This window comes from Phasianus colchicus, chromosome 10 (assembly GCF_987193195.1).
Source record: "Phasianus colchicus chromosome 10, bPhaCol1.hap1.1, whole genome shotgun sequence".
Taxonomy (NCBI): Eukaryota; Metazoa; Chordata; class Aves; order Galliformes; family Phasianidae; genus Phasianus; species Phasianus colchicus.
The window spans coordinates 950,579-976,983 of record NC_143445.1 but is presented as its reverse complement, the minus strand read 5'-3'; the positions used below and the strand labels follow the sequence as shown (position 1 = coordinate 976,983).

At 40.2% G+C, this 26,405-nt stretch overlaps 1 protein-coding gene and 2 long non-coding RNA genes across 11 annotated transcripts in view; 2 read left to right on the top strand and 1 right to left on the bottom strand.

Moving 5' to 3' along the window:
- Window positions 1–26,405, bottom strand: part of LOC149916512 (sex comb on midleg-like protein 2) — a 45,344-nt gene that overhangs the window by 3,338 nt on the left and 15,601 nt on the right. For 3 of the 9 annotated variants that reach the window (XR_016469512.1, XR_016469511.1, XR_016469515.1), the window contains exon 1: window positions 733–811. The exons of 1 other annotated variant lie outside the window; for it this stretch is intronic. Coding sequence is in view for 2 of the 8 variants with exons in the window: in XM_090146952.1 (XP_090003078.1) it covers window positions 117–132 (16 nt within the window). In the remaining 6 variants the exon portion in view is untranslated. 5 more of the 9 variants (XM_090146952.1, XM_090146951.1, XR_016469517.1 and 2 more) reach the window with 4 other exon arrangements.
- The window catches only part of LOC149916511 (uncharacterized), a 49,021-nt gene continuing 24,403 nt past the window's right edge, over window positions 1,788–26,405 (top strand). The window contains exons 1-3 of the long non-coding RNA XR_016469520.1: window positions 1,788–1,920; window positions 16,256–16,400; window positions 17,035–17,177. This is a non-coding gene — a long non-coding RNA (uncharacterized LOC149916511). The remainder of the gene's footprint in view (window positions 1,921–16,255; window positions 16,401–17,034; window positions 17,178–26,405) is intronic.
- On the top strand, window positions 5,114–13,302 carry LOC149916513 (uncharacterized). Its single transcript, XR_016469518.1, has 2 exons — window positions 5,114–5,206; window positions 12,384–13,302. It is a non-coding gene; the product is annotated as an uncharacterized LOC149916513 (long non-coding RNA).

Here is a 26,405-nt window from a genome sequence, read left to right as displayed (position 1 = left end):
AACACTAACAAGTAAAGGAGAAGACATTCAGCTTTGATTTAAAACATGCAAGACATGAGAGGAATAAACAATCTTTCTGGTGTTTAACGCGTTTATATCCAAAGAACTGGTTGTACCTTCCATTGGATCCATGCCACTTTAAATTTGCTCTATGAGAACTTGAAGAAATACATCAACTTCATCTATAAAAGGGTTCCAGGATCAAAATGCTCATCAGGGTACAACACGCGTGCCGACTTACTTACAGGGAGATTTCTTATAAGAGAAGCAGGTCTAAGACATCTGTTTATCTCCAATTTAAACAACTTAATTTAGGTAGAATTATGTGTTTTACAGCTATTCACGTTGCTGTGAAAAGAAGCGCGGCTATACGAATAAGAAGTCGCGCGGCTCTGCCCTCGCAACTCCCCCCGCCCCGCGCACGGAGGCGGCCCCCAGCCGCAGCCCCCAGCCGCTCCCCCCCTCGCGCAGCGCCACTCCGGGGTGCCGCCTGCCGCAGCGACGGCGGCGGGGAGCCCTCGCGCCCAGAGGCGGCCTTCCCGGGGTCTGCCCTCTCCGCCCCCCTCCCACCTACCTGAGGGCAGCCGGACGAGGGTCCCCTTAGACGAAAGCACAGCCCCAGCCCGGCCGCTACCGCGAGGGACCGCGCCCGCGGCCGGAGCCCGGGGGCCGCGAGGAGGGAGGGCGGAGCGCCCGGTGACAGGTGAGGACGGCCCCCGCGCCGCTCCCTACCTCGCGCCGCTCTCCTCGCAGCCGGCGGCTCGCTTACCCTCGACCGCCGCCGCCCCCTCGCTCCGTTCCCCCGCCCTACCGCGGCGTTCAACGAGGCCCCGCTAGCCGCGAGGCCCCGCCCCCCGCCCCGCACTGACGGCTCTCTCCGCCAATAGCGAAGAAGACGGCCGTCCTCGAGCTCCGCCCTCACCTCCTTCGACCAATAAGAGCTATCCGTGGTGCTGCCCCTCCACCTTCCCGGCAGGCTCGGTTGGCTCGCAGCTGCCGAGCAACGGGCGCGGGGCTGAGGCCGCTGAGGGCGGTGGCCGCTGAGGGCGGTGGCCGCTGAGGGCGGTGGCCGCTGAGGGCGGTGGCCGCTGAGGGCGGTGGCCGGGTGAGGCCCCGCTGCGGGCCGGGGTTGGTGCCGCGGGATTGTGCCCGGGGCTCCTCGTTCGGGAGCTTTCGCCTCATAGATGGACAAGAAATAGTGCTGGGGACCTAGACTCCTTTTAGGACATAATACTTGTCTTGTCTCTACACATGAAAATATTTTAAATTACTAGCTGAGAGATCAGGGGTCCTGAACCATGGTATGTTCATTATTGTTGATTGCATGTACTGTGTCATATCACTTAAAAAATTAAAAACATTAATGGCAGTGAAATTTCAAACTGGGTGCACGTACCAGTGTGCATAACAACTGACAAGCTATTATCTACGTTGATTAAAACTCTTAGTGCTAGTGTTTTAGCTTCTCCAAAAGCAAGGAATAAACAATTTGAATGTAGGCTTTATCAGTATTTTTACTTGTAATAAAACCAGGAATATTCATAGAATCATAGAATCATAGAATTTTTTTTTGAGTTGGAAGGGACTCTTACAGACCATTGAGTCCAGTTCCCCAGTAATGAACAGGGACACCCACAGAGGTCAGAGACCTCAGAGGCCTGTCCAGCCTGACCATGAATATCTCCCCACTGCCATAATGTTGTCTTGCCCCAGACCTATACAAGACTACAAAGTGAGTCACCAGCTCTGGATTCCTACTTAGGAGGGGTTTGCCATCAAGATAGACAGCAAGTCTCCATGTAACCCTCTCCTCTAGGCATCAGCCCTGGGAAACATGCTGCCAAATATTCTTCAGAAAAGCATCTTAGAGAGGTTTCTGTGAGCAGATGGGGGACATTTGATGAAGCAAACGGATGCTGGGTAAGCAGTAATTCTCACTCAACAACCAGCCTGGGGGCTCCGTTCTTTCTTCATTTCCATTCTTTCTGATGGAAATGTCCTTGAAACTTAATTGAGTTTGCATGGAATTTTACACTTTTTGGATTTCTAATCTTTCTCATCATTAATCCTTAAATATGTGTTCCACAATACCACTAACCAATTATAGAAAAATAATTTAAAATAATCATGTATCAAACTTTTTTAAAATTCTATTTGGAAGGTAGGAGACCTAATTACAGGCATGGGACTTTAATGTATGTGCTGAAAACTGAAACTCAATATCTACTTTTTCATTGCTCTTCAGCAACCTGAGCAAATAGATTACCTCCTGTGATAGGTTTCTGACAGTCCCTCTTAGTTTGACAGTTATTTTAGAGAGAGTCACTTTTGTATATAATGAAAGGAAAAGTTGCCAAGCATACGTACATATTTTATGTTTCTTAAAACTTAAAAGCTAGAGGAAAGACTCCATTTTTAGTCATGCCATTTTAAATTCAGAGTATTTGTACTGTCCGCCAGGTTTACATCAATGACACAGAATGGCATCTAGCCCAAGGGCTGAGTTACATTTCTTGCACAGGAAGGGCAGCTTTTATAATTGAGTGTATCAGTTACTGCTTTGAACTTTTTTTGTGTTACTACATTCATGTGAAAATATGATGTGCATTTTCGCATCTTCTATGTATGCCAAAAGAATTAAAAGCAATTTCTGTCGAAGTGTTTCCTTGAAATTGCAACATAAAAAATATATAAATATTAAAAACAATAAAACAAAACAAGACATTTTCTCCCAGAAATACCAGGACTCTTAGAAATACCTCGCGTTTCATCTCAAGAATACTGCTTTCCACTCCTCAAGATCACACTGACTCCCATCACAATGGCCTTTTCTCCCACATACACCAGCTTTCTCCCAAATACACGACATTTTCTCCCACATACACCCGTTTTCTCCCAAAGATGGGACATATTCTCCCAGAAATGCCAGCTTATTCTTTAAAAAACAGCCTTTTTTTTCCCAAAATACCAGCTTTCTCACAAACACCTGTCATTTTCCAACCAAGTCTGCTTCTATCTCCCAGAAACAGCTGGTTTCCGAGAAATACCTGACGTTTGCTCTCCCAAATACTACTTGACACTCCTCCAGAAGACATTGTCTCCCCCATTTACCACGTTTTCTCCCCAAGAGACCACTTGGCACACCAAAAAGACCACCGTTGCTCTCCAGTACAAGATATTCTTTCCCACCGGTTCCCACTTTTCTCCCCCAGCTATGTCATTTCCTCCCAGAAATGCCACTTTTCCCTTGGAAATTTCACCTTCTCTTCCAAAAAGAGGAGATTTGCTCCCAGAAATACCCCTTCTCTTACAACTGCCACACGCTTTCTCCCCAAAAAGCCTCCATGACAATGCCAAATGGGACACTTGCAGCCAAGAAGAGGACACCTTCTCTCAGAAAGACCACTTTTCTCCCCAAGAGAGGAGATTTTCTCCCAATTGGATGACATTTGCTGTAAGAAAGACCTGTTTTCTTCCCTCAAGAGGACATTGTCTCTGTTTTCAATAGTCCAATTTGATTACTTTCATGATAAGCCTTAAACCACTTTGCAGTTTCCAGGTAAGTACTGTTCTTTTGTTTAGCACTGAAAGTCAAACTGTAGTGCGGAAATCATACATGCATGGTTGCTGAAGATAGCAGATACTGACCATTGTGCACAGACATTATTAACGCTGTGTGGGTGCTTCAGAATGGGCACTAATAGCAGGCGTATGCTATAGGGTTTGGTTTGTTGTATCGTCTCAAATCTGAGAAAAAATAGGGCAGCAAGGACAACTTTTAAGAATAGATTTTTGGTAGTTTAGAGCATGTACTGGTAGTTCTTGCTTTGCTGGGACTATTGCGTGAGTAGAGATGCAGGTTGTGATAGCTTTGTACGTTAGCAGGGTACGGAAAGGCTTTAGAGGTCAGATGGGAGTGAATTTGGGACTTAAGAAACAATGCAGTTCTAGCACGTGAAACATGTCTCTATTCTGTGTGCACTAGGTGTGAAGAAAGCAGAAATATTCTGTATAAATATGGCTTGTTCTTTTTCAGTGTGTGTTTATGTCAACAAGCATGGAAATTCTGGGCCTCACCTGGATAAGAAAAAGGTTCAGGAGCTTCCAGATCACTTTGGACCAGGTCCTGTCAACGTGGTACTTCAACAAGCTGTACAAGCTTGTGTGGATTGTGCCTATCAATCCAAAACAGTCTTTGGATTTCTGAAATCTGGCCATCATGGAGGGGAAATGATAACTGGTATGTGAAGGTGTTTCTAATTTTTTTGTTTCTTCACTTGTTTGTGAACCTAGGGTAGGGAGAAAGAACGGAAGTAACCTGCAGTGAGATTCTATCACTTTTGTAACTCCTTAAGCATAGTCAAGAATGTCTGTTTGTGAACTACTTTATTAAGATAGTCCTGGTGGAGTATACTTTATATCACTGGGAGTCCAGGATTTTCTGAACAGTCCTTAAATCAGAGTCTAGCAATAGCAAAGTTGAATTACATGTACGCTGTACAGTTAGGTTGTTGGTAATAAGCAGAGCTTGTGCATCTCAACAGCTGCAGCTATACAAGCTATACATTTGTCAAGTAAGCTCAGTATGAGTGGAGTATCAGCTTTATTAATTCAAGTCATTCTCATAATCTTACCCATACATAATGTTTGTGTTCTTAATACCTTAACCAAGTGAGTGAAAAGTTTCCAGCTAATCTGTTTAGCTTCCAGGCAAGTGATTCCACATGTTAAATTTGCTGCTTCCTCCTTTCTCCCATTCCCTGGTCTCTTAGGTCAGTGTTCGTTCTCTTATGTCCTCTATTAAGGAATAGGTTTAGTTCTGCTACATATTAATGCCATGCCTACAGATAAATTATCCTTACATCTCAAACTGAATAGCTGCTGCTTGACATTTTTTTTTTCCTTCTAGGCTAGGAAGTCTCTGTATGGCAGTTAGCACATCAATTCATAATTCTATCACTGGCAGTAAAAAGACTTGGTGTTACTTTAATCTCCTTACATTAACACCAGGTGTGAAAGATGATTAGTGGAATACAGGTTTAATTAAATCCTTATAAAAGATGTTGCTATCTAACAGTGTCTGCAACATAGCACCCTGACTTGCATATAGCAGAATTTCAGTAGTCCTTGCTTATGTGTCTGCACAAGTTTGTTCAAAAGATAGATGCTTCTTTTCTACTTTGTAAGAGAAGTTTACTGGAACTGTGTAAGTATGGGTTTGAAACTTGTATTACTTTATTTTTTGCAAAACATATGAAATTTTATTATATTATTAATATAATAACATAGTTGTGCCTTGTTGTGCCTCATTCCAACAAGTCATTTTTTTTGGAACAAAATACACTGAGATGTGCTTTGCCAGTATTCTGATTGTTATTGTTCTAGAAGAAGGACTAAATTGTAGGCCAGTGGTGAATGTGGGCTATGATGGAATAGTTGAAAGTAATTATTTTACAAAGCAGATGTAAAAAAAAAAAAAAAAAAAAAAGAAAAAAGAAATCTATCTATTTCTGATATGTTTTCATTGAAAAATCCTATAGGAACAGGAATTACTATTGTAATTACTGCTAGATTCAAAGAAGTCAGCTCAGTAGTCCTAAGCTCAAGAAGCCTGTGGGCTGCTCCTGAAGCAGAGTGCTGGAGCTCTCTCAGGTGTTACAGAGCCACAAGGCCCTTGTGGGTTTCCTGTGTTTTTTAGCTCTTGTCTTCTCATCATCTTGTTGGATAGGTTGCTGAGAGGCTCACCGAGTGATAAGTCAAATCGTAAGTCATTTTATAAAAAATTTTTGAGGGATATATTTTGAGAAGAACAAAATGTGGCTAAGGTTAATGTAACGCATTAAAACTCTTTGAAAGGGTAGATAACAGCAGGACAAGGGGAAATGGTTTTAAGCTGAAGGAGGGAAGATTTAAGTTGGATGTCAGGGGGAAGTTCTTTACAGAGAGAGTGGTGAGGTGCTGGAACAGGCTGCTCAGAGAGGCTGTGGATGCCCCGTCGCTAGAGGTGTTCAAGGCCAGATTGGATGGGGCCCTGGGCAGCCTGGTCTAGCACTGAATGTGGAGGTTGGTGGCCCTGCATTGGCAGGGGGTTGGAGATTCATGATCCTTGAGGTCCCTTCCAACCCTGGCCATTCTGTGATTCTGTGAAAACCAACTGTGCAGTTGAATAGGAAGGTAGGGTGTAGACAGTAGAATTAAATGAGAAATTGCAGAATGAAATTGTGAGAATATTTTCTTGTAGAGTTTTTGTTTGAAAGTTGTTGTTTTTTTTTTTTGTATAGTTGATTTTTCTTTAAGACTGGCAAGAAAAACAATTGTCTGCATCAGAGATTAAGGAAAGAAATCTAAATCTTTTGTGATGAGCTTTCGTGGCAAGTATTGTATTTGCTATAGTAGAAAACTGCATGCTGGGACTTGGATGAAATAATCTTGCTACAATATGTGTGAATAATTAGTGGGTTCTTTTGGTTCAGCTGCCAGAGAAAATAATTGTTTTGAATGGAGTTGAATTTAGGATTTTTTCTTACTCAAAACAAAAGCACAAACCATTTTAATTTTGCTTGATGCATAAGGTTTCAATTCCAGCAAATGTAACCAAAGGGAAATTAAAGGCTTGATTAGCAAGCGCACTCATGGTGGTGGTGTCAGCCCCTTTTTTCTGCTTCTAGCTCTGAGTCTGTGTCATTTAGTGGGATGAAACAGACTGAGGTTCAGATAAACCTTCTCAAGCAGAGAATTAAATCAGTCTCTTGGGTGATTTTCTTCACTATCAGACAGACACATTTGTCTGATAGTTTAGTGCTCAGCCTTTCTCCTGGCTTGAGCTTGCTGTTTGAAACATACCTACACAATGAAAAGTAAAGAAATGAGAATGACTCTTCATCCCAAGGGCTGGGGTTGCACAAACAAGCTCCATTCCCTGTTTATTTGTCATTTGAGGTTGAGGTTGTTGCACCTCAGAAGTGCTCCTTTTTATTTTCAGCCCTAGCATTTATCTTGGAAGTAAGAAGCTTATGTTGTTCCCAGGCAGAGCAGAGAGTTGAGCCTGTAGATCTGGATCCCACTCCTTTGCTTGGAGTTCCTATGGTTGCCCTCAGATGTTTGGAGTACAAGGGAGCTGTGTTTGCACTGAATCCTGTTTTCTTTTTTTTGTGGATTTTTCTCATGGTGTGACTTGGGGCATTCAGATGGCCTCAGATGTTTCTTGCTTTATCCTCCTGACAACTCTAAGATAATATTATTCTTTTCAGTGCTTCTTTTCAAAATGAGAAATTAAGATGTGGAGAACAAGTAATTTCCCTAGGGCCATGTAAGACTACCTGTGAGGCTATTATGAAGTTATCTGAATGTTTGCTGCAGCTGATAGTGCTACCTTGAAGTAGAGATCAGGCTGTGCTGGGTCTCACAGCCCATTTGCTCTCCAGAACTGGTTGAGCTCCTAGCAGAAATATGCCTCCCGAGACCTTTTCCCCAAACAGGAGGTAGAGAGCCTTGTGTCTGAGCCACATGTGAATCATTAGGTTTTCATTCAAACATTGGAGTCTGGAAAAAATGTGAATGGGCCATGGAAACCCGTGGGTCCAGGATTTATCCCTGTGGTACTGACTCTTAAACTCTAGGCACCTGCACTGATCACCACACAATGAAAGCAAACGAGAGGTAGTGTGTTATTGTTGATGCTAGCTCGTGTACTTTCATTAACCCTAATCATAGGCTCACTTAACAGTATAAGTCAGTCACGCTTCTGATTTCCTAAGGAAGCATAAAATATGCTAGAGCTGGGGCGTTTTCTTTGTTTTTGCATGTAATATCTGTCTTCTTCTGTAACGCAATATGGGTATGCTTCTTATTTCAGACTTGTGAATAAAGGCTTTCTTGTAATTTTTGTGGGTTTGTGTTTTGTTTTTTTTTTTTTTTTTTGAAAATGCATCTGCCACTAACCAAATGTGATCCTTTAAAGCTCTGCTTACCATTTGGAAACTCAAAAACAGAAAGCTGCCTGAGAAGACAAATTGATGCATAAACCTGGTGTTCACACTGATTCTTTCCAACCCTAAGCATAATTTACAAGTTTGTTCCTGTTGTAGTGTCTTTCTAATTAGAAATAACCAAAGGATTCAGATAACGTAATTGTAATTATTTACCTATGTAGTGGTGGCATTTGCAACAGTAAGTTTTTTCGGAATCTCACCAAGTATCACAAAAAGGGAAAATTATCATTAACTACTACTACTATAGTACTACTATCATTCTAAATATTTAGGGAGCAAGGAAGGAAGTTAATAAGTTAAAGATGTTGGCCCATGTTCAGTCTCTTTGTAATCACTCATTCAAGTCCATTCTTGTGGTATCTCTGCCACCTGGATTTTTTAGAATTAAGTTGGAGTTTCATCACTGTAGCCTTGACAGCAGGATGGATTTCTCTAATGGTAAAATATCAAATGACAAGATGAGTTTCTGTAGTCAAAATTTCAGTGGTGATGCATGCCAGCAACGTTTTGTTGCAACGTTCTTAAAAGAAGAAATCTTTGACAGCGTGCAAGTTCTTTAAGATATGGTGATGCATTGTGGTTTAACCCAGCAGATCACTGAGCGTCACGTGGCTGTTCATTCACTGCCCCCATCTCAGTGAGATGGAGAGGAGAAATGAGGGAAAAAATGAGATAGAGAAAAAGAAAAGCATAATAATTATGGCATGTATATCTACATATACACACACATACTTGTAATCTAGATTTATAACAACGGATGCACAAGCAATTGCTCATCTCCTCTTGAGGTCTTGAAACAGTAAAGGTTCGGTGCAGAAAGTCTATACCAAAGTAACTTGAAAAACTGATGCTTTCCAGCTTCAGGTGAGACAATTATTCATTGATCTTTTGTACATTTCAAGTGTGCAAAAACTCACCTCTGGAAGACTGATATTTGTAGATAAAATTGATATGGCTTACTGGGCTCTGTTAGTGGCTCTTAGATGTAGTAAATTTGATGTTGTTAATGATCTTCTGCATATGGAAGTTCTACTTCTGCTGAATTTACCTGTCATTAACAGCTTGCTGCATTGTGAAATCATTAAATAGCAGCCTTTAACATATTTAACTCTGGTTTTTGAAAAGCTGAACTTCCTAATTGGGACTCATACATGTATGAACCCTTGGTGTCTGGTGCTGACTTGAGAATAAAACTTCAGTTATTACTTACAGGGCCTGCCTTACAGCATAAGATCACATGGCAGTGCCTTCTGCTTTCAGTATTTTACCAGTGCTGTGGTACAACTGGGTCTGGTTAATACCTGTTCAGATACAAGACAGAGTAAGGAAAATGTGTTTATTATTTCAGATCAGCCCTTTTTTACAAGGCATCGATTGGTTACTTGGTGGTGAATGTTGGGTTCTATTGCAGATGTGATGCCATCCATGCAGTAATGGATGGAAATACATTAAAGGAGCAGCATAACAATTTATTTCACAGGGCAAAGGTCAAGAGAGTGCTGATTCCATTTTACAAATCTAACAAAACTGAAGTGGCAGAAGCATTCTTTGAAGGCTTAAGCAGATGAGGGATGTTCAGTTTTCTGTTACAAAACCTAAATCAGAGAGCATTGAAATCTGTTGAATTTTGGAATAGTTGAGAGTAAGAATGTGAATTCTGTTTGTAACAGAAAAAAACTTGTTCTCATTCCATCCCTCTACTACTCGCATCTGCTCCACATGTCGAAGTAGGAAAAGAGTCATCTGTTGCTCCGTTAATTGCAAAACTGTATTTGTCAGACACCAATTCTGAATCAGCTCTCATACCTGTTACCGTGCTTTCAATAACAAGACTGCAGTTGGGGTTGGTTTGTAGGGAGGCTAGATGAATTGAAAGGGAGTGGATTGGGATAGTATAGCTGCTGGACAGAAACACCTATTTTAAAAGATGATCATCCTATGAAGTATGCCAGTTTTCCCACCTTGTGTATGTGACCTGAGGAGCTATGTTAAGATAAGCTTAAGATAATGGCAGGACAAGGGGAAATGGCTTTAAGTTGAGGGAGGGAGGATTTAGGTTGAGTATCAGGGGAAGTTCTTTACAGAGTGAATGGTGAGGTGCTGGAACAGGCTGCCCAGAGAGGCTGTGGACACCCCTCTTCCTGGAGGTGTTCAAGGCCAGTTGGATGAGGTCCTGGGCAGCCTGGTCTAATATTTAATAGGGAGGTTGGTGGCCCTGCATATGGTGGAGGGGTTGGAGCTTCATGATCTTTGAGGGTCCCTTCCAACCCAAGCCATTCTATGATTTTCTGATTCTAAGCTCAAATGCTAGTGTCTTGGGAATCAAAGCAGAGTTTCTCTTTGCCATCCCTATTTACAGTTGCTTAACTAGGATCTGTAGTATCAGAAAGAAACCTGGGATATAATTGGAGTAAATGCAATTAAATTCTTCTGTAAAATAGTCAATTTAAAACCCTTTATGTCTTGAGCGATCATGGAAAGAGTGACATATAATGATTATTTAACGGATGTATTTGGGATCTCTGCTTGATAACTATAAAAAGATTCCTTCATAAGACATTGTATGGAGTTGGCTGATATTTGCTGAAATACTCCTGTTGAAACTTTCTGGTGTGGAATATTGCTTCCAGTATTTCATCATACCTTTAAAAACTTATGAAGTTTCAATCTACAAGTTTTGGACTCCTTCATAGTGCTTTTCTGTAGCCATTTGAAGTATTACTTCTGCCTTTCAGTCTTGCACTGAGACTTCATTTGGTGGTCTCATTCTCTACTGATCTAATTTTCTCATTTGTTTCCTTTGATATTATAGTGCTTATCATTGATTGTGTCTGTTAGTATCTCTGAAATTCTATAGAAAGATGTCTATTGCTTTCCTTTTAGCAAGTTGCTGCAGCTACTTCAAGCCGACAAATAAAAGTTTGCTTTCTCCAAAAACCTCAGTAGCCACTGCTTTGCTTTTTTGATACAGATCAAACTAGAAAGTTTATCATTATTGTCTTGAGGATTGTGTACTTGAAAGAGAAGGGCTTGTGGACTTAAAAGCTTCTTTTTGCCACAAGTGTTGTGTTTAATAGAAGATGTTATGGTGGATTGCATGTCTTGCTTTACTGAATTCACTAAGTAGGGAACCGGTTCTCTGGGTGTCTTTGTTCCACTTTGGGATAATGTTGCCTGAAGATCATAACTGTGAAATACACCTCAAGTTCTTCACTAAACTCCAGTTTTATACAGACTTCAGGAGAGAGAACGTAATTGCTAATAGAACAAGTTAAACGTGCTTAAAAAGCTCTCTGTGTGTTTTTTGTTGCTGTGGTTTGTTTGTTTGTGGAAAATACTCTTCCTTTATTTAATTCTGGAATTTTCCCAAGAAATTATTGGAAGTTGTCATATAAGAAGAGTAATAAAGAGCATATTCTAGGAACTTGTTTCACAGATTGTACCAGTTACCCCCAAGAATATGCTGCTCCACTAGCATATGTTTTATAACTTTCATAGAGTAATTTTCAAGATGGTAATGTGGAGTTTACACTTCTGTGAACCTGTTAGCTATATTTTCCAGCTCTTAACTCTCTTGCCAAAGCAGCATTTGTTTCATGCAGATTTTTGCATCAGGCTTCCAACTTCTTCCTCAGGCTAGATGTTGGCCTAGTGCAAGTGGAGCTGAGAACATACAATGATGAGAGAATGGAGTGGTGTTCCCACTGATGTTTAACGACTCGTAGTTGCAGCATTGTGATCAGACTGTATTGTGTTAGTGTGCATGTGATTCTAGGATTTACAGCCTTCTGCAGCTCTGCATGTAGTCTCTTCAGTTTTTTGTGATGGCTATTGTCTCCGAACATATGGAGATCTACAGATGTTAATTGTCCTCTTGCATATGAAGTTAGAGACTCCCTCTACTGTGTAGAACAAATTAAACATTTGCTAGTTAACATGAGAGGGTTTTTTATGTTAAAAAATTCTTTTTATATTTATAAAAAATAGAAACATAATGCACTCCTAAACAAATTCTCAGAAGATAACCATTAAGAAAGATAATGAAAATGCTTGACTGAGATTGCATATGTGTTAATGCTAATATCAGACAATGAAAAAAAAATCAAACCTTACGTCCACATCCTGCTCATAATATTCAACATATACAGCTGAGATGATTTATGGAAGACTGTCTCAAACTTGTCTATTAGACATTTTACTGGAAATTTTTTAATGTAGTAAAGGACCAGTGATTACTTGAGAATGACTATTCTTCAGTAAGTCTTGTCTCACAGGAGACTTGTTAACAGGCTTGGAGCTTGTTATTATCTTCAAGAGAACATAGCAAGGAATTAAATAACAAAGCTACAAAGCCCATCGTTTTGAACAGATTGATGCTTTTGTTTTCTGTAGCAGAAACGTTACGTATAGAAGAAAACAGCACTTCCAAAGAGCATCGCTTTTCTGAGGACTCTATGGATTCTGCACTTAATTCAGTAAATCTGTCAAGCCCAGCCCGTCGAAATTCCACTGAATATCGTACTTCGGGGAGTGCAGCATATTACAGGAATTCCTTTCAGCCAGTGACTGCTACCTCAAATTCAGCCCCGATCCTGCGCCGGCTGTCATTGAGCTCTGCTGGGAACAGCAGTTACTATGAAGTCAGTAGGAATCGAATACAGAGGAGGATTGAAGGTATGCCTGAACTTTCCAAAGTATGTAACAGCTTTTATGAACATGCAAAGTCCGTGAGTTATGAACAAAGAAGTTCTTTGCCACAGAAAATACGTTACATATGGAGTGAGATGTTGTGCTGTTGCCAAGCACATCAGGCTTGCTAATGTAACTTCAAATGCAGAACTTAAGCGTGCTAGAACTAATACCATGGTACAAGCCAGAGGAGTCTTGTCTGCTGCTCTTTCCTCTCACTGCTGTCGTGGACCCTGCAACAGGCTGGATTGGACAGTGCTGGTTAAACACAGCTTGTTTCCTGAGCATTTTATCAATTATTTCTGTATTGCTGATATACAGATATAGGGTTTTTTCCTGTTCCTCTGCACAGTTGAATTTCCATTTGCCACTTTCCCAGATACTGGCATCTTGGGACCTGGGAACCAAACACAAGTCAAACTAATCCCTCTAGGTATGTCATAATGCTGGTTTTTATGTTGCTGTAATTATCTGCAGTTGTATAGAGTATTTAAGACAAATGGAACTGTTTGGTACGTGAAAGAAAATAAAACATCCTTTATTTTAATGTATGACAAAGAATGAATAATAAAAGCCTATTGTTAAGAATGTCATATGTAAAATGAAATGTGTTAGTCCTGTACAGACTAGTGATGCTTCTTCTTTTCACAATATTCTTACGCTGAAAGCTGCAAGTTCCACAACTGGACCAGATCTGAATTCACTCAAAAGGGAACCTTCAAGAATATTGAATAAGGGGGTGGTGATGGTTTACCAAAGCAAATGGTGATGTGGCAAGTTGTGTGATTGACTTATGGTTCCAGTCTGCACAGATACAAAGCTCCAAGGCCAAAATTTTGCTAGAAGAAGTGAAGTCAATCACATTCTCTTCTCATGAATACTATTTACATTTTGTAAAAACAATTGAGAAGCAAAAACATCTGTGAACTGATCGGTGAACTGTCACCCGGTCATAACAACATTCACACAGTATTACATAATCTTGTATACACCTAAAATACATTGGGAATTTCCCTCAAGAAGCATTGATCAGTTTTTATCTTTCTGCCATTCAACAAGACCTGGACAGGGTGGAAAGGGAGAGAAAAAACCTTATGAGGTTCAACAAGGGCAAGTGCAGAGTCCTACATCTGGGGAAGAGTAACTGCATGTATCAGTACAGGTTAGGGTCTGACTTGCTGGAGAAGAAGCACTGCAGAGAAAGGCCTGGGTGTCCCTGTAGACAGCAGGGTGACCACAAACCAGCAATGTGGCCTTGTGGTCAAGAAGGCCAATGGTATCCTGGGATGCATTAAAAAGAATGTGGCCAGCAGGTTGAGTGAGGTGATCTCCCCTCTCTTCTCTACCTTGGTGAGGCCACATGTGGAGTGCTGTGTCCAGTTCTGGGCTCCTCACTTCAAGAAATACAGAACTTCTGGAGAGAGCCCAGTGGAGGGCCACAGAGATGATGAGGGGCCTGGAGCATCTCCTGTATGAGGAAAGGCTGAGACCTGGGGCTGTTCAGCCTGAAGAAGAGAAGGCTGAGAGAGGATATTATCAATGCTTATAAATACCAAAAGGGTGGGAGTCAAGCAGATGGGGCCAGGCTCTTGCCTGTGGAGCCCAATGACAGAACAAGGAGCAGGGGACACAAACTGGAATAAATGACGTTCCATTTGAACACAAGGAAGAACTTCTTTACTGTGAGGGTGACAGTGCCAGGAACAGACTGCCCAGAGAGGTGGTGGAGTCTCCTCTGGAGATATTCAAAACTCATCTGGACGTTTTCCTGTAACTTACTGTAGGGAACCAGCTTTGTTAGACTCAATGACTTGCAGAGATTCTTTCCAACCACTGCAGTTCCCCCTTGAGAAAATGTCTTTCTCCAATTTTTCAGTTTAAAAGGAAATTACATCCTAATTCAAAAAGTCTTGTTTATTTTTAGGAAGAGACAGATCTCTTGGTAAATAATGACAGAACAGTCTGTCTGAGCTTTCATAATACCTTTACTGAAGAACTGATTAGAATTTCTCCAACACATACATATGAGAGTTTACCTGATAAGAAACATCTAGAATGACCACAAATCCATTTCCTATCTTCTGAAAGCAAAGTATTATTTACTAACCAGCTAACTGCAGGAGAAGACTCTTAACAGAATAGAAATTTATGTTCTTAACATGCTCCTTTTTGAAGAAAATGGTAGAAAAGAAAGAAGTGAGGAATAGAGGATACTTAAACCAACCTGGATCCACTAGAAAACTTCAAAGTAGGGACAGTTACAAAAGCAAGATTATTTCATCCAAGTCCCAGCATGCAGTTTTCTACTATAGCAAATACAATACTTGCCATGAAAGTTCATCACAAAAGATTTAGATTTCTTTCCTTAATCTCTGATGCAGACAATTGTTTTTCTTGCCAGTCTTAAAGAAAAACCAACTATAAAAAAAAAAAAAAAAAAAACAACTTTCAAACAAAAACTCTACAAGAAAATATTCTCACAATTTCAACTGGCCACAACTCACTGTATTTTTTGCTATCCAACAATTTGTCTACAGTAACTTCGAGTTTCCCATTCCAAGTCCTTCATATGATATCTCCTTTTTCTCCCAAGTAGTAATAAGGGTCAGAAATACTACTTTCATTTTTCAGAATTGTAGTAATAGTATTTTGTATTTAGATTGTTCCCTAGGGAAGGGATGATTGAACAGGAAACAGCACAACATCTGCATTTTATAGCCTTTGTTCCTTGGTTACTTTTTTGATTAAGATAACTATATACATACTATAATATGGAAGGGGGGTGAAGGGGGAGGAGGGAATTATTTTTCCCCAACAATGTATTTTTGTAAATGCTGTAACATTTTTGCTCTTTCACGTTTTCCCTCCTGCCCTCAGACTCATTTTTGCTGACAACCCTGTGCTCTCAAAGCCATGTTCTAGGCTAATATTATAACAGGGAAGCTCTCTATAGGTGCCAGTTGCTTCTCTTTTCTTATCATCAATTTTTAGTTAGTTTTAGCATCATAATAGAGAAGAATTATTTTCCTTACTTGCCACCAACCACTTCTCACTTCTGACACTCTACCCAACTGATGGATGTTCTACATAAAGCAACACTTTCCTTCTTCCCTTTTGATTTAGTAGATTTTTTTTATTTTAATGTTTGTTTCAGTCTACATATTGAAATAGGTTTTACTGGGCACCTTTACTTCTCAAACTTTCTGCATTCAGGTTTGTAAAGAAAGGCAGACTTTTCTTCTCCAAGATCAGACAGACAGCACATTCTTTGGCCAACAAATTCTTGTTTCTTAACAATACTGACATTTTGCTCTGCCAAGCATTTAAAACTGCATTCCTTTTAGAGACCTTCTCTTCGTTACAGTCTATATGTAACTGTGATACATATTTTCTCTGTATTTGGGAAAACCTAATAACAGATACAATTTACCACCAAAAATATTTGCAGTCATGACTTCATCATAGACTTTTTCCTACTTTTCCAGTACTTGTTTTATACTTTCTTTTTCTAGTAAGCAAAAATTCTAAGCCCTTGTCCTCCAGTAACTGTCTTTCATTTTCTGATACATTCAAAGATAACCTTTGGAGGCATGCCTTTTTCTGGGAAGCCAAGTTCTAACAGCAGAAAAAAATTTCAAAGGCTGTATGGAGAGCATCAACTACAATGGCAATAATATCACTGACCTTGCTAGAAGGAAGAAATTGGAACCTTCTAATGTGGTAAGAACATAACTTTATCATCATCTAAACTTCTGCTTCTCCTTCTAAGGAAAGTTTGTGAGTGTGTGTGACAGATGTTCTGAAATCATATAATATATAAAACAAAGTTTGTCACATGCCTAAAGATTTCATTATACATACTTTTATGATTTTTTGTTTGTTTGTTTGTTTTTAATATCTGGGAACCTGTTTCTGCTGGGATTTAAGTTTCAGCTTTACAGAATTAGCCTTCAGCATCAGATGAATGTTTTTTAAAAGAAAACCAGTAGATCAGTATATACATTTTTGCTTTCATCTTATAGTAACCCAAAACTAGGATAGACAATATTTATTGTTAAATCAATTGCAGTGTGTCAAGGATTTAAATCCTGTTATCTTCCATCCCCACAGAGCAAGTTGCGTGGGTGTGCAAAATCATTAGAAAGGGAAGGCTCAGAGCCATTTTATGGGAGCTCCGTAAAGCATCAAGATACTAAACTTTGAAACTGTCATTTAGCTTATTAACATTACAGGGATTATTAACATTACATTCTATTTTTTTCTCTCCAAAGCATTCATAGTTGCTTTCATGTTTAAACTTGTGTCTTTCTGTAAGGGTTGATCAGGAAATCACTTTAATTTCTGTATTTTTAAGAATCTAGGCGTTCCTAAAATAGTTGGTGGATTACATGAGCAATGTGGGTAGGAAATAAATGTATTATTACCCTGAATTTGAGATAGATCTGTTCAAGGCTTTCTTCTGTACAGTACTGCAGCCTTCACAAAGCCCTGCTCACAGTATGTATAGTTTGATTACTGCTTTTTTTCTTTATGTATTTTGCATAGTACATAACAGTAATGAAGAATAAGATAGAAGATAAACATGTACAGTAGAAATAAAGTGCAATGATTCTTCTTGGACAGATGTGCAACTTCTGAGATGTCTGTCGGACAAATTCCAGCTTTTGAAAAGCATAGCACAGCTAACAGTTCTGTAGAGTGTCTCCTCTTTCTGGTTTATTTGGATGTGAATTTTCTGTTTGCTTGTTTTGTTTGTTAGTTGATTACATTCTGTTGCCTGTGACATTAAAGCAAAATCTACATATGTAGATTTGGTAGTGTTAGAGGTTTACCACTAAACTGTGGCATGCTAGTTTAATCTGATGATTCACTTCTGAGAATATAAAAACAGAAGTGAACTTTGCTTTCAGATGAATTATTTACATTTCTTCCGCTCTTCAAAAACAGAATCAGTTTCACTTATGAAATCAACATGGATGTTTATGTTTCTTACAAAAAAACTTTTATTCTTCTAGTTTTGAACCTGATTTAGCATGAAAAATACTAAGCTGAAACTACTATTTTTGTTAACCACGTTTATGTTAATGGCACTTAAGCAATCCAACCAGGATCAAAGCTCCATTGTAGGAACTGTGCAGATGCATAGCAGTAGACATATCCTGCCCTAAAGAAAAAGCAAAAATAAATAACGTAATGAAATGGAACACAAAGTAATTGGTAAAGTTATAAGAAGCATCATAGGGGAAAAAAAAAATAGATGGACAAAGAATAAAAAAGAGGTTTGAGACAAAAATAAAAATGTTCTTACTGTCAGATTTCAGAAGTTGTACAAAGAAAAGGAGTATTAATTATTAATAGAGCATTAATTTCTTCTTTACAGCTTTATTCAGGTCTAAGACAGAAAAAAAGAACATGCACACGAGTCTTCCAATCCATATTTTCTATGTTATTTAAAGTAATAAGGTTATGTATGGTACTTTATGTTGGTTTCATTTACTTTTACAGGTACTAAAATCTAACAAGTTTCTCAAAACCTGTAACAGAAAAATGCTGAGAAGAATCAAATTTATTGCTCTCTCTCTTCACATACATTGGGCTTATGATCCTCCCACTTCAGTGGCTGCTCTTCCATGTATTACTGAGTGCAATCATGTACAAATATAAGATAAACATTTTCTTTAAAGTATTTATAGTATGTTGCGCTCAAATAAATATTTGAGAAAAATAAAGAAATAACCTGACAGCTATTAATCAGAGTTTTATTGCCTTTAATATATGATCCATCCTGATATAGCAATTATTGTTGTTTTAGTAAATGCATTACCTCACTTTTACAGGTTTATTTTCAGCCAGTATATATATCCTTTTGCTCAACACAACAGAGAACTTTCCAATAGCCAAAAAACATTCTGCCTTTAAATTAAATTAATCTTCTTGGAAATATTACTCTTCCAACTCTCCTGTTCTGTATGTCAGCTACTGCTCAAAGCTGTCTACTGTTCCTCCTGTTAACCATACAGTTATTAAAACTTGGTATATGAATACCTTTTCATCATATTTATCCACAATAAATGAATGAGACTTCTCCCCATAGAATCTTTCTATGAAACTTTCCATCCCTCTGTCTTTCTGCTAAATCTCAAATAATCTGAACTGCAGTTCATTTAGATATTAGACCTCAGGTTCAGATAACATCCTTGAGGTAATAAAATGTTATTGTCTGACAGATCTAAAGTGATATTTTTCCTGTAGAAAATTCCATGGGGCACTTACACTGAAACTGAGAAGTGTTTTTCCTTCTCTTGCTGAGTGAGGGTTTAAATAGGAAATGCATATACACAGAGCAAAATTTGGAAGGTAACATTTCCCATCAGGTCTTTTCAGTATTACAGATACTAAACTGTACAATCAACGTAAGTGAAAGCAGATACCCGTGAGATGCTTGTCAGCATGATCAAGATGAGACATGAATGCTGTCTTCAAAGGGCAGCATGGTGACTTAGAATATTTTGAATATGAAAATATATTTTCTTCTTATAAAGTCAATTTTGTCTCTGTTTCTCCTTACGTATTTACTTTTGGCTAATGACTTAAAGCAATGAATGCAGCTACATGAATAGGTATTTAGATTTTTGAGTACCAGAGAACTTAGAAATAGACATGCTTGTATTCTGTTTTATGTGTTTTACTTGTAATCTGTTTTTGCTTCTCAGTACAATAGGCTCTCAATCCAGTCAGAGCAAGAAAAAGATTTTTAAGACTTGCATGTGCTGATTAAGGTGATTGAGTTTTTTCTACTATTATTTTCCTTTTAGTTTAGCAATAAAGAAATACATTAAAAAAATGCAGTAGGGGAAAGATCTGCCCATGGATTTGTTGTATTTGTGCATATCTAAATAGCAGTACAGGCATCTTGTCATCCCAAGGACACCATGGAGTATTCATATAATATAAAGAGAGATGATGGGGATTTTCTAATAACTAAATTGGAAATCAGAAATGTTACTTTTTTTTTTTTTTTTTCCCAATTTACCAGTTTGCAAGCAATGCCTCCTTTTCCATAAAGACAGCTCTTCAAGAAAGCCCATTTCTAACACTCACAGACCTGTGCAGAACACCGTTTTTCATAGATGACAGACAGTAACTTTACAACAACATCAGCCATTTCTTTCAACACTGTCACAAATACCATTCAACAACAAATAGCATTCAACTAGGCCTCAACTTCCTAATTTCATTGAAGCCTGTATACCTTTCATTCAGTGTTAACATTACTTGAAAAAAAGTGTTTGGACGTTACATTATATTATCCTCAGTTCATCGTGTTGTAGCAGATCTAATCTTTAATGAAAACGAGACATGTAGGAATCCTATTTGAACTTTTCTTTTATCTTCACTCTTATTTCAAAAAGAAAGTAGTTGATTAAACACACCTAGTGACAAACCAACATGTGATTATCATCTATAATAAATGATACTCCTGCTTGCTAGTATAATTGTATTTGCTTTTCTTGTTGCCTTTGCTTGCTTCATCCACACCAGTAGATGTGTTGAGAAAACTGACGGGGAGAAAAGAGGTCATTCCCTGGTCCTGGTTACAAAGACAGCACAGACACAGCCCATGGTGACTGAAAAACAAGGAATAAAGAGGTTCAAGACTGTACTGCAAAAGTGTATTGCAACTGCAGGTTGCTTAAAGAAGTAGAAGCAAAGGGAATGTCCACAGGTTTGAAAAAGTGGCCTGCAACTACACAATATTCATTGTTTCAGAAAGGAGATTTAACGATGCAAAATCTTTGGCAAGAAAACAGTTGTTTTTAGGGATCAAATAGAGAGAGAAATAGTGCTGGGGACCTAGACTCCTTTTAGGACATAATACTTGTCTTGTCTCTACACGTGAAAATATTTTAAATTACAAGCTGAGAGATCAGGGGTCCTGAACCATGGTATGTTCATTATTGTTGATTGCATGTACTGTGTCATATCGCTTAAAAAATTAAAAACATTAATGGCAGTGAAATTTCAAACTGGGTGCACGTACCACTGTGCATAACAACTGACAAGCTATTATCTACGTTGATTAAAACTCTTAGTGCTAGTGTTTTAGCTTCTCCAAAAGCAAGGAATAAACAATTTGAATGTAGGCTTTATCAGTATTTGTACTTGTAATAAAACCAGGAATATTCATAGAATCATAGAATTTTTTTTTGAGTTGGAAGGGACTCTTACAGACCATTGAGTCCAGTTCCCCAGTAATGAACAGGGACACCCACAGAGGTCAGAGACCTCAGAGGCCTGTCCAGCCTGACCATGAATATCTCCCCACTGCCATAATGTTGTCTTGCCCCAGACCTATACAAGACTACAAAGTGAGTCACCAGCTCTGGATTCCTACTTAGGAGGGGTTTGCCATCAAGATAGACAGCAAGTCTCCATGTAACCATCTCCTCTAGGCATCAGCCCTGGGAAACATGCTGCCAAATATTCTTCAGAAAAGCATCTTAGAGAGGTTTCTGTGAGCAGATGGGGGACATTTGATGAAGCAAACGGATGCTGGGTAAGCAGTAATTCTCACTCAACAACCAGCCTGGGGGCTCCGTTCTTTCTTCATTTCCATTCTTTCTGATGGAAATGTCCTTGAAACTTAATTGAGTTTGCATGGAATTTTACACTTTTTGGATTTCTAATCTTTCTCATCATTAATCCTTAAATATGTGTTCCACAATACCACTAACCAATTATAGAAAAATAATTTAAAATAATCATGTATCAAACTTTTTTAAAATTCTATTTGGAAGGTAGGAGACCTAATTACAGGCATGGGACTTTAATGTATGTGCTGAAAACTGAAACTCAATATCTACTTTTTCATTGCTCTTCAGCAACCTGAGCAAATAGATTACCTCCTGCGATAGGTTTCTGACAGTCCCTCTTAGTTTGACAGTTATTTTAGAGAGAGTCACTTTTGTATATAATGAAAGGAAAAGTTGCCAAGCATACGTACATATTTTATGTTTCTTAAAACTTAAAAGCTAGAGGAAAGACTCCATTTTTAGTCATGCCATTTTAAATTCAGAGTATTTGTACTGTCCGCCAGGTTTACATCAATGACACAGAATGGCATCTAGCCCAAGGGCTGAGTTACATTTCTTGCACAGGAAGGGCAGGTTTTATAATTGAGTGTATCAGTTACTGCTTTGAACTTTTTTTGTGTTACTACATTCATGTGAAAATATGATGTGCATTTTCGCATCTTCTATGTATGCCAAAAGAATTAAAAGCCATTTCTGTCGAAGTGTTTCCTTGAAATTGCAACATAAAAAATATATAAATATTAAAAACAATAAAACAAAACAAGACATTTTCTCCCAGAAATACCAGGACTCTTAGAAATACCTCACGTTTCATCTCAAGAATACTGCTTTCCACTCCTCAAGATCACACTGACTCCCATCACAATGGCCTTTTCTCCCACATACACCAGCTTTCTCCCAAATACACGACATTTTCTCCCACGTACACCCGTTTTCTCCCAAAGATGGGACATATTCTCCCAGAAATGCCAGCTTATTCTTTAAAAAACGGCCTTTTTTTCCCCAAAATACCAGCTTTCTCACAAACACCTGTCAGTTTCCAACCAAGTCTGCTTCTATCTCCCAGAAACAGCCGGTTTCCGAGAAATACCTGACGTTTGCTCTCCCAAATACTACTTGACACTCCTCCAGGGGACATTGTCTCCCCTATTTCCCACGTTTTCTCCCCAAGAGACCACTTGGCACACCAAAAAGACCACCGTTGCTCTCCAGTACAAGATATTCTTTCCCACCGGTTCCCACTTTTCTCCTCCAGCTATGTCATTTCCTCCCAGAAATGCCACTTTTCCCTTGGAAATTTCACCTTCTCTTCCAAAAAGAGGAGATTTGCTCCCAGAAATACCCCTTCTCTTACAACTGCCACACGCTTTCTCCCCAAAAAGCCTCCATGACAATGCCAAATGGGACACTTGCAGCCAAGAAGAGGACACCTTCTCTCAGAAAGACCACTTTTCTCCCCAAGAGAGGAGATTTTCTCCCAATTGGATGACATTTGCTGTAAGAAAGACCTGTTTTCTTCCCTCAAGAGGACATTGTCTTTCCCACTGAGGACATTTTCTCCCAGAAGTGCCGCTACTCTTTGAAACACCTCCATTTCCTCCCAAATCTACTCCATGACACGCCTCAGGATGACACTTACTCCCCGATTTGGGGCATTTTCTCCCAGAAATACCACTTCTCTCCCAAAGGGATGGCCTTTTCCCTCTCTAGCATCTGTTTCCTCACCAATACCTGGCATTTTCTCCCAGAAACACCAGCTTTCTCACACATACATCACCTTCTCCCCCCCACATCAGATGTTCTCTCCCAGAAATATGGCATTTGATCACAGATATACTCTTTCCAGGGAATACCAGGTTTCATAAAAATACCTCATAATTTCTCCATGAAGTTCGTTAGCAAGATGACACTTTCGCCCTAAATAGGAGATTTTCTCTCAGAAATGCATGCTTCTCCCTCACAGAACGGCATCTTCTCCCCAAATTAGGACATTATCTCCCCGAAATACCACATTTCTCCAATCCAATGACATTATCTCTACGGAGAGTTTGCAGTTGCTGCCCGTTAAATCGCTTTTCTCCCCGAATACCACTTTCAGACTTCAACAGCGGTCTTGTCTTTCTCTCTCGGATGCCGAGAAAGGGCGACTTCAGCCGGATGCTTTTCTCGGACGAGCGGCTTCTTCTGCGCACATCCCAAAGGAGCGGTTCTGACTTCTCCTTGTGTCCATGCATTCTGCACTACGCTTCTCTCTCATTCTTATGCCTTTCCTTTTATTCCTAGCGACATTTCGTTTTTCTCTGTTTTTCCGATGCTACACTTCAGCATTCTGTGACGAACAGAGTAGAAGGGAAAAGCCCCTCTAATAAGGCAGCTAGAAGTTCCAGGAGCGACACACGTTGTGCTTTCAGAGAGGACGTTACAGAAAGTCGAGAGATGTGGATTCTTTCCTGCGGAGAAAAAAACCCCTGTTTTCAGGCAATGCAGTATGCAGAATTCACACGTTCTCGGCATCACAGTTCCGTTATTTCGCTCACGCACGTCGACAGCGCCACTCTCTGTTAACCGCTTCGGAGAGTTTGCAGTTGCTGAACGTTAAATCGCGGTTCTCCCCGAATGCCGCTTTCTGCCTTCAGCAGCGGTCTCGTCTCTCTCGCATGCCGAGAAAGAACGACTTCAGGAGGATGCTTTTCTCGGACGAGCGGCTTCTTCTGCGCACATCGCAAAGGAGCGGTTCTGTCTTCTCCTTGTGTCCATGCATTCTGCACTACGCTTCTCTCTCATTCTTATGCCTTTCCTTTTATTCCTAGCGACATTTCGTTTTTCTCTGTTTTTCCGATGCTACACTTCAGCATTCTGTGACGAACAGAGTAGAAGGGAAAAGCCCCTCTAACAAGGCAGCTAGAAGTTCCAGGAGCGACACAAGTTGTGCTTTCAGAGAGGACTTTACAGAAAGTCGAGAGATGTGGATTCTTTCCTGCGGAGAAAAAACCCCCTGTTTTCAGGAAATGCAGTATTCTGAATTCGCACATTCTCGGCATAGCAATTTCGCTATTTCGCTCTCGTGGGTGGACAGCGCCACTCTCTGTTAATCGAAATTCTGTTCGTCACAGAATGCTGAAGTGTAGCATCGGAAAAACAGCGAAAAACGAAATGTCCCTAAAAATCAAGGGTTAAGAATGAGAGAGAAGCGTAGTGCAGAATGCATGGACACAAGGAGAAGACAGAACCTCTCCTTTGCGATGTGCGCAGAAGAAGCCGCTCGTCCGAGAAAAGCATCCGCCTGAAGTCGCTCTTTCTCGGCATGCGAGAGAGACGAGACCGCTGCTGAAGGCAGAAAGCGGCATTCGGGGAGAACCACGATTTCTCGGCCAGCAACTGCAAACTCTCCGAAGCGGTTAACAGAGAGTGCCGCTGTCCACCCACGAGAGCGAAATAGCGAAATTGCTATGCCGGGAACGTGCGAATTCAGCATACTGCTTTGCCTGAACACAGGGGTTTTTTTCTCCGCAGGAAAGAATCCACAGCTCTCCACTTTCTGTAACGTCCTCCCTGAAAGCACAACGTGTGTCTCTCCTGGAACTTCTAGCTGCCTTGTTAGAGGGGCTTTTCCCTTCTACTCTGTTCGTCACAGAATGCTGAAGTGTAGCATCGGAAAAACAGAGAAAAACGAAATGTCGCTAGGAATCAAGGGTTAAGAATGAGACAGAAGCGTAGTGCAGAATGCATGGACACAAGGAGAAGTCAGAACCACTCCTTTGGGATGTGCGCAGAAGAAGCCGCTCGTCCGAGAAAAGCATCCGGCTGAAGTCGCCCTTTCTCGGCATCCGGAGAGAAAGGCAAGACCGCTGTTGAAGTCTGAAAGTGGTATTCGGGGAGAAAAGCGATTTAACGGGCAGCAACTGCAAACTCTCCGTAGAGATAATGTCATTGGATTGGAGAAATGTGGTATTTCGGGGAGATAATGTCCTAATTTGGGGAGAAGATGCCGTTCTGTGAGGGGGAAGCATGCATTTCTGAGAGAAAATCTCCTATTTAGGGTGAAAGTGTCATCTTGCTAACGAACTTCATGGAGAAATTATGAGGTATTTTTATGAAACCTGGTATTCCCTGGAAAGAGTATATCTGTGATCAAATGCCATATTTCTGGGAGAGAACATCTGATGTGGGGGGGAGAAGGTGATGTATGTGTGAGAAAGCTGGTGTTTCTGGGAGAAAATGCCAGGTATTGGTGAGGAAACAGATGCTAGAGAGGGAAAAGGCCATCCCTTTGGGAGAGAAGTGGTATTTCTGGGAGAAAATGCCCCAAATCGGGGAGTAAGTGTCATCCTGAGGCGTGTCATGGAGTAGATTTGGGAGGAAATGGAGGTGTTTCAAAGAGTAGCGGCACTTCTGGGAGAAAATGTCCTCAGTGGGAAAGACAATGTCCTCTTGAGGGAAGAAAACAGGTCTTTCTTACAGCAAATGTCATCCAATTGGGAGAAAATCTCCTCTCTTGGGGAGAAAAGTGGTCTTTCTGAGAGAAGGTGTCCTCTTCTTGGCTGCAAGTGTCCCATTTGGCATTGTCATGGAGGCTTTTTGGGGAGAAAGCGTGTGGCAGTTGTAAGAGAAGGGGTATTTCTGGGAGCAAATCTCCTCTTTTTGGAAGAGAAGTTGAAATTTCCAAGGGAAAAGTGGCATTTCTGGGAGGAAATGACATAGCTGGGGGAGAAAAGTGGGAACCGGTGGGAAAGAATATCTTGTACTGGAGAGCAACGGTGGTCTTTTTGGTGTGCCAAGTGGTCTCTTGGGGAGAAAACGTGGTAAATAGGGGAGACAATGTCCTCTGGAGGAGTGTCAAGTAGTATTTGGGAGAGCAAACGTCAGGTATTTCTCGGAAACCGGCTGTTTCTGTGAGATAGAAGCAGACTTGGTTGGAAAATGACAGGTGTTTGTGAGAAAGCTGGTATTTTGGGAAAAAAAGGCCGTTTTTTAAAGAATAAGCTGGCATTTCTGGGAGAATATGTCCCATCTTTGGGAGAAAACGGGTGTACGTGGGAGAAAATGTCGTGTATTTGGGAGAAAGCTGGTGTATGTGGGAGAAAAGGCCATTGTGATGGGAGTCAGTGTGATCTTGAGGAGTGGAAAGCAG